This window comes from Protopterus annectens, chromosome 3.part1 (genome assembly GCF_019279795.1).
Source record: "Protopterus annectens isolate FY-2018-M chromosome 3.part1, PAN1.0, whole genome shotgun sequence".
Lineage (NCBI taxonomy): Eukaryota > Metazoa > Chordata > Ceratodontiformes > Protopteridae > Protopterus > Protopterus annectens.
The window spans coordinates 1,817,605,970-1,817,614,923 of NC_056732.1; the positions used below are offsets into that span (position 1 = coordinate 1,817,605,970).

At 39.9% G+C, this 8,954-nt stretch overlaps 1 protein-coding gene across 1 annotated transcript in view; it reads right to left on the bottom strand.

The window, feature by feature from the left end:
• Window positions 1–7,692, bottom strand: part of LOC122798695 (zinc finger protein 271-like) — a 250,508-nt gene extending 242,816 nt beyond the window's left edge. The window contains exon 1 of the mRNA XM_044067791.1: window positions 7,524–7,692. Within this exon, the coding sequence (XP_043923726.1) occupies window positions 7,524–7,535 (12 nt within the window). The 5' untranslated portion in view covers window positions 7,536–7,692. The remainder of the gene's footprint in view (window positions 1–7,523) is intronic.
• Between the last annotated feature and the right edge of the window lie 1,262 nt (window positions 7,693–8,954).

Here is an 8,954-nt window from a genome sequence, read left to right on the forward strand (position 1 = left end):
TTTGTACAATAATTCTCTACCCATATTCCACATAGATTGTATAATTAGCGTTATACCATAGCACCTTACCACATTCCTCTTTAGACCAAGCGATTCATTACCCAGGATTACTACAATCACTCTATGTCAATACTCCTCTTTAATCTGTGTGTGTTACTACTCCAAGCTTTTATAATCACCTTTTAATTATTTAGTCTGCCTTTATTTCTGACCCAGGCTATTAGAGTAACCCCTTGGCTATAACCTGCTATCTGCACAAACCAAAATCTGCTCTTTGGACATGCCAATGCCCCAGGTTTCTATAACACCCCCCCACTATAGGCATTTTTACTTTCTGTTCATCATTGTTTGGGATTTTTACTATACTTCCTCTGCACAAAGGATCACCTTTGTATCTTCTCAGCACTCTCATTTACAAATAAAATAATGTCACACATAGATAACTGTATGAATTGTTCATAGTACCAGTAACCAAAAAAAATGATAGGCCAAATTCCTTCTTCCTGGTATGACATCACATGTACTGTTGTCCAGCATGTAGTCTGCCTCAGTTAATGTCCCCCTTAAATGTGTCACTTCTATCCCCTTTTATCTTTTGTGAGTTTGCATGTTATGTCTCTCAAGTCCATTATTCCATTTTGGGATTACTTACCTTAAAATACATCACTCTGCAATCTGCCACTGAAGTCCCACTCAGTACCTACTGGTTTTTCTGTGTGGATGTCACACTGGTGGCCATATCTGCCTTCCAAGCAGATGACCTGGGTTTGATCCCTGGACAGTGCAAGGAAACTGCAAATTTTAACATCCCTCATTCCTCGTACATTCTTAGATCAGATACCTACATCTACACCCCCCTTCAAATCTCTCAGGAACAAGTCCTGGAGGTACTAATTAAGACCAAGTGCACTACTTCTGTGGGTTAGGATAGCATAGCAGACTGCCTTCTACACCGTCTGAAACATGACCTGTCAGACCCCCCTACAAAAAGGTTATTCAGTATCCATCTCCAGACAGGTTTCATGCTGGATGACTGGAGGACAGCAGAGTCATCTCCCTGAACAATGTGAGGTGTCAACAGATCTGGTAACTCTAGATGTATAAACCTAACAAACCTCATCTATGGGAAGGACCATGATGGAAATAACAGATAAGGACATAGGTAACCTACAACTCCTGGCGAAGCCAGTTCAGATTAAGTAAGGGTAGATCCTACCTACTTAACCTGGTCAGCCTCTTAGATAAGGTTACTGAAGCAATGGACAAGGGTAAATCAGTGCACACTGCATATCTAGACCTCACACAAAGTTATTTGACACCATTCCACACTCAGGCATCATAGATAAAACTCTCCCAGCAAAATGTAAATAACTGTGTAACTTACTGGACAGCAAACTAGCTCAAAACACCCCCCAGGAAATTAAGCTAAGCAGCTCCATCTCCTACAAAAAAACCTGTCAGTAGTGGTGTAACCCAGGGTTCAGTTCTTGTGTCACTCCTCTTTACCATTTAATTCTCAGAGGTCAAAGCAAACGTTAAGGATTTACGGCTGACCAGGTCTGCAGACAGCTGTAAACTTGGTGTCATTATAAACTCTCCAGAGGACACCAAAATCCTTCAAGAAGGCCTTTCTCAAACAAATAGCTAGTGTCAAAACCACAACTAAAATTAAATGCGAATAAATGTATAATCATATCCTTTGTCAAGCATAACTTCCCTTGTAACTATAACACTGACAACATATCCCTTAAAGTTGATCCCATAGTCTGAGATCTGGGAAATTGTCCTTTGATCCCCATGTATCCGGTATTGTAAGGAAGTCCTTTTTCATTGCACAGCTTATATCTAAAGATATGGAATTCAATTCCAGGGATGTAATCATTCCATTGTACTTGTCTTATATCAGGCCAATCACTGAATATGATGTCCCACTCAGTATGCACAGTGGGAGATTCTCTGGTTTGATTTCCAGCTGTGGCTCCCTCTGACTGGAGTCTGGATATCCACCATGTGTTCATACGGGTTACCTTCGGGTGCTCCAGTTTCCTTCCACATTCCATAGGCATACAGCAGATGAACATAACACTCTAAATTGGCTGCAGGTTTGAACACTGGCTCTAGATAATGATCACTGTTAATGTGTACCCCAACCCAAATTTTAAAAATGAGAAAAAGGGGGTTATGGATGGACGGCCTTGTTATGAACATGTCTAAACACTTGTAACAACTGGAGCAACCACAACACTTTCTCACAAAAAAAAATCAGTGGTCTAAATCCCAAAAACTGTGCAGACCATCTAAGTCTTGTCTTTCGTCTCAGTATCATACAGCCTACTAAGAGTCAGTTACATATTTACACACAATTACACCCTATCCTTTCAAACCTATTATTAGACATTCACAAATCCAATGGTAGAATGAAAACCCACTCAAGGGAGCTCATTTTCTTTGGCTACATACACAAAACATTTTGGAGGGATAGGTATGTATCACAGAGAGGAACCCTTCTAAGGAACTATCTTAGACTCCACATAAAGTGAAATACTTCTCTCATTCTATTCAAAATTAATTTGGACAAATGGATAGGAAACCATAAATTCATCCCATGTTTAGCATCCGCATCCTTCATGGATAGGGGCAACAACAGGATAGGAGCTACAACATCCCAACATATCCTTCTTCTGCCCCCTCATGGATAGGAGCAACAGAATCTCAACATATGCTTCTTCTGCCCACCTCAGGGTTATTTGTAGGCAAAATATAAGGGCTAAAATCTACCAAGGGAATGAAAGGTTAGATTTCTTAAGATCCCCACAAACAAACAGCCTGGTAAGTACCTATGAACCTATGTATACTTGTATACTTGACGCTCTAGGCCTCACTTTGCCTTCTCCATTTTCTCCCATGCAGTTACTGAAACGTACATACAGGACATACACGCACTGTAACACTTACATTAAAGAGATTGCGTTGTTACAGAACTGGGTATCAGGCTCATATGTGGGCTCAGTCACCATAATGTACTAAACTCAGATGGTACAATCCCTAAAGATCCAATCATAAAAATGTGACAGGTTCATATGGAAGAATCCCTAGGGACCCAGTTAGTTACTTTGTATAAGGCTCATATGGAACAATTTCCCATCTAAAAGCCCATGTTCCCTGCTAACCTGGAGGTATCTGCCTGCTATGAATAGTACACCAACCTGTCCCTCAGAATCCATTTTGCAAGCTTTCCTAATCTGACAAGAAGTTCTCAGGTGGATGACAGCACAGATACTTACAGGAGGGTCCTGGAGTTAACAGTACCATGCCAGCCAGGCTTTAGTCACATAGTTACTAGACCTTACACCCTTTACTAGAGGTACTAAAAGATCTTCTCCCGTACATGCCAACATTTTCACCAATTCCTAAGTCCCAAGGAGTGTTGCTATCTAGGGTCCTCGTCTAACTGTACTAATTTGTTTCAGTCTGTCAAGAAATGCTCGGTTATAAATTCTGCCATCTTTCTTTCTCATTACTGTATTTTTTCACCCAGTTCCAGCCATAGTAGGACCCAGAATAACACATGATATATACATACAAAGAAAGTTATTAACTCAATGGAAAACAGCTAAAAAGTCACCCCACACCAAAGTCCCTCTGCCAGTAACCAAGTGTAAATCCAAAGAAATGCAGCAAGCAGGAGACACCAAGCTGAAACTATAAAAAGTTTATTAAAACAATAAAATGCCAATAAAAGTGCATGGTGAAACAAGTAATAGGTGTTGCACCCAGTTTTACATTCAGAAGGAATAAGAATCTGAAGGACATGCTATGTCATGAATCTAATAGTGGTAAGAGAGGTCCTGAGATAAAAAAAGTCAGGCGCTTTTCCTTGCTGTCATTGCAAAGCTTGTCAATACATTCTGCAAATGAATATCTACAAGCATCCTAGAACAGGACAGAATTATTTCTTTAATGGTTATATTGATTGTAGAACAAAGAATCTTGTGTATCTAGCAGTGTGCCAGAGCTGTGATTCATATTATGTGGAAAAGACATATTGTATGTTGAAAAATAGGATATGTCAGCATATTTCGGATATTAGACTACAGAATGAACATAATGCTTTATATCAGCATACTAAAGTGAATATGGGGCACAATTTTTTATTAATGGTATTACAAAGCATTAACAGTAATGTTAGGGGAGGAAATATTTTTAATGATACAGAGTGTGCAGAAATTAGATGGATAATTAGACTTGGGGCTGATAAACCCCCAGGCTTGAATGCTGTAATTCCTTTAAAACCCATCCTTAGAAAAATGAGGGTGAAATACTGATCTCTGATTGGTTGCTGAGTATTTTAAATAGCTCTGTTTTGTCAGTTATGCACTAACTGATAAAGGGCTTGTTAGCTTGAAAGCGCTCAACAGTGTACTTTTATTGACATTTTATTGTTTTAATAAACTTTTTTATAGTTTCAGCTTGGTGTCTCCTGCTTGCTGCATTTCTTTGGATTAAAGTTATTAACTCGGCAGCACCCTCTGTCTTCTGAAATTTATGACTGCATCCTTGGCTTCATAAGCCCTTTTATTCCCGGTATCTCTTGACATACAGTTCCAGACATGTTGCTGCCCAAATATGACATAAAAGCAGCAGCGCAAAGTACAACAAACTGGGCTGCTATGCTGACAATAGAGTCAAGGTTCTGATTCTTTATCTGACACTTTTGAGACTGGGAAGTTTTTACTAGTTTACAAGTACAAATGCCACATTATCTGCCCAGGTTCCATGGTGCAGAGGGATAAAACCCTGACAATAAGTCAGATACCCTGAGTCTAAATAACATCAGCCTGAGCACTGGAGAAGCCAGATGAGAAAGACAGAAGTGAGCTGTAGTTGATGCCAGCTCCCCCATCCTAATAGAGACATCAGTGGCATTAGTTGCTGCCTGCTTTGTACTGTCTACAACTACGGGCTATGACCCCTATGATGATGTACTGACCAGAGATGTAAGCTTGGTTTACCAAGTCAGTGATGTCAACCCTTATTAATGCATGGGTGAGAAGAAACCTACAAACAGATCATGTACAACAGACACATGTGGTGATGCAGGAGTGCACATCAGCCATGATGGGTGGGGTTAAGGAATAAAAGAGAAAAATGCCTGCAGCCTGTATTAATGAAAGTTTTACATAGGCCTTTAGGCTGGCCGGGGTCAACTGCCAGTGGTAAAGGACCTTCTTAGCCAGTTAGTGCACCCTGACATTGCAGAGTAGGGTCACTGGTGAAGCTGGTCCTCCTTGACGACCAATAGCAGAAGATTATTGAGACAGTCAGTGGGCAAACGGTTTTAAGGGAGGACAGAAGAAGGATGGAGGAGTACAGCATGTGTGCCTGCCTAGGTCACAGTTCCCCCCAGTTGACTCTCACACTCTGGACAATGGCCGCAATGTCACTGCACAGGAACAAATGTGCTAAAAGTTATAGGATAAAGGGTGCAGAAATGGAAACACACACACACACACACACACACACACACACAGAAGAAGGAGCAGTTTATGTATTTATGCACATATTTATTTCTACACCACTCTACAATAACAGCAGCAGGACACACACTCCAGATTTAGGATCACATACCTCTCTTATGTGCAGAAATAGAAAGCTGAAATTTGCTTGTTTTCTTTTCCAGTTAACTCCTCCAGAACTACTTTACTAACTGGTTTGTTGCCACCATGACAACAGACATATGGCTCATTTGTTACCAGGGGCAAAGATCAAGTGCACTGGTACCAGCACCAGCACCACAATTGTTGGGGAAGGTTTTTGATAAAGTTTGAACACTTCCATGGGCACATTCATTTTTATCCAAAGGGTTCACATGCAATAGGCCCTTGCTATCAAATTTATGCTTCTGTGTGATGAGATCAACTGTCTATGCCCCTTACATGTGAAATCTCTGTTCTACATCAGGAATACTACTGCAGTCAGTCTGCCTCCAAGCACAAGCACACACACACCATATAGAGGACAGAGCAGGCTAAGCCTCAACGTCTTCCTCCCATCAGCTACAATAGTTATCTAAGCCATTAACAAAACTCAAAATGACAGGGTCATAGGTCACAGGCAAAGCTTTATCCCTCTGTGTTAGTGGAGTTGGTTGAAATGGAATATGCTTGCTATACTGAATGTGCAAACATCAAAGAGGTTGTTGTAACGTTTTCCTCAGTATAAGCACTATAACATCAAACTGAAATGGACTGCATGGATGCCAGCCTGTTCAACACAGTTCTAATGGAGTAGAGACAAACAACTCACGTTTGACAATTGTTTTCTTTTATTCTCACGCATTATGCTTCTTGGTATGTTATTAGTGCTTTTCTCCCTGGGTCCCATCTGAAAAGGAGCTTGTGGAGTAAGGCTAGCCAAGTTAATATAATCCAAATTAATAACTTATGTAAGTAATAAGTATCTTTTCTACATTACATACTTAGATGTTAGCCATTGGAACAAAACATCATTTTTTAATAATTAACGTATGTGATCTCTATTGTATCAATTTCATACTCAATGTTTCCTGGCAACACAGTGATTTTAACAACATAATATTCTCAGATGGACATATATCAGCCCTCATGATACAGTTACACAACAACTACCCAACATCATGTTTTCTATTCAGTTTTATTACCATCATTTTACACCTCCTGTCACCAGCTATTTAGGATGTACCATTGTCTGTGCTAATGACACATGCAGATACAGGAACAAGAAATGCAGGACAGGTGTGTGGACCAGATTGAAAGCACACAACACAGCTTAATGGCAAAATTATCATCAGCAACAACATAGGCTTTCAGGATCACAGATGGGTGTAAAATTTTACTGTATGAACTACACTTTGTAGTCATGTTTCTACATTATTGCAGCATTTGGGTCCCTTGTCAATACAAAAATATGCTGTACTCTACATATCTGGGAAACCTCCTTTTAACAAAAGGGAATCTTTGCAATCTGGAATATAGCTACGACATTTCTGTAGCAGCATAAAAACATATAATCATAAAGCAATTGCTACATACATGCAAAAATGTAATACAGTACATTACAGAATAAGAACACAACTTCAGTCAAAAGGACAACACAGTTCAATTATAGTTTTCATTTTCCTTTACTTAGCCCTGCTGTTCTAAACCGATTACATAACTATTTAAAGAACACCATTTTTCATTACATTTCAGCTTCTTGGTCCTGGTTCTGTCCCACGTAGCACAGAAACTCATGTTTCTCAGAAGCACTAGAGCATACTGTCATTTTACAGTTTAGGATTTAAAGAACAAAGAGCATTTACTTCACATCAACCTCACACATATGCAACTTTGTGCAGTTCAAAATTATTTACCTTCTCACCTCATCCATGTCAATATGAACTGCAGGATCCATAAATAAAAGCCCTGCTGTCTTTCATAGTTTACTAGAACAAAGGGTGTCTGATCACACGAAGCAAGTTTCCTCATCAACTCTGAAGATCTTACCTCTAACTTCATTATCCCTTGTTTCAGCTTCCAGTTGTGCACTGTCACACTGTTAAAGAACTCAAACAAATGTTACCAGAAGAATAACGGTCACAAAAAAAAAAAGTCCAGATATTTCAGATAAATCCTGCACAGAGAACACAGTACCGCATCAACAACTTCTGAATAACCTGACACTTATTTCCTGTCCGCCTCTAAACTGTCCCCCCTACACCATGCAACTATACCTAATTAATATTCATGACCTGAATCTGTGAGGGAGATACAGGAAGAAGGGTGATTTTAATGACAGTTTGACAATCAGACTTTTAAGCCACACCCTGCTAGGGGAAGACAGTGCACAGCTCACCTACAAATCTGTCTGGATTCCAGTGCTAAGCAAAGCAAGTTTCTTATGTGTGCACTTTCCTTCTCTCTCCTTGTTGTGTGTATTTTTAAAATTCCATCTGGTATGTTTTTGCATGACGAGTCTCATACCATGTAGTACATGCAAAATAATAAAACAAAATTAACTACCCTTTGTGACCTTTGTGACAACTGAGGTCTAGTCATGTAATACAAACTCCAAAGATTGTCAGATGCCATGTATTTGTTTCTTGAGCTTCTGTGAATCCTAAAAGCAGAGATCCTGACAGCAGATAAAGACCACAAGTCAGCCAGTTTCTCTCTCTGCATATCTCACAGCCTTCAGTTTCTTATATATAGAGCACTGGCTCTAAAATATGGAACAGTTGCTAACAGCTTCAACTGGAGGGGTCACAGCAGATAAATGTTTAGTTTTCTCCTTATGGTACGTTTTTGATGACACAATATGATTCTGTAATATTACCTGTGGATTTCAAATTAGAACTCTTAGCACTGTGTGTCTTTGTGACAAACCTTTTCATTGTGGGAAAGGGAATAGTTATGAAATTGAATAATTTTTCTTAAAATGAGGGACAGAAAAGGGTATAGCTTTATGTTCTGGATAAGCTGCAGCTTGCAGTTAACCAGCAGTTTTACTTCTTCCAGTCCAGGCATATGTCTTCTTCTTCTTCTTTCGGCTTTTCCCGTTAGAGGTCGCCACAGTGGATCACCTGTCTGCTCATGATTGGCAGTTTAGTTTTACAGTGTCGAGTTGCCAGCCCGACGCCCAACCTTCCAGAGAAGGCACACACACGGACGCACTCACTAAATCTGTCCCATGCATTCTTGTATTTATGTCAATGTTTCTGATTCTTTCCCTTCTTCCTTGAGGGTTTTCCAATCATCCAGCATGCCTGCATGAATATTTTTCTTGTATCTCCTTTGAGTTGAGCATTCCGCCTTGTCAAACCATGTGTCTTTCTTTTGAAAGTAAGTACATAATTAGAATCTGTAGATTGCCTTGAGGCAAATGTCTGTGACCTAGTGATTCAGTGCAATGGGCTGTAGTTGGCAGGGGTCCAGGTT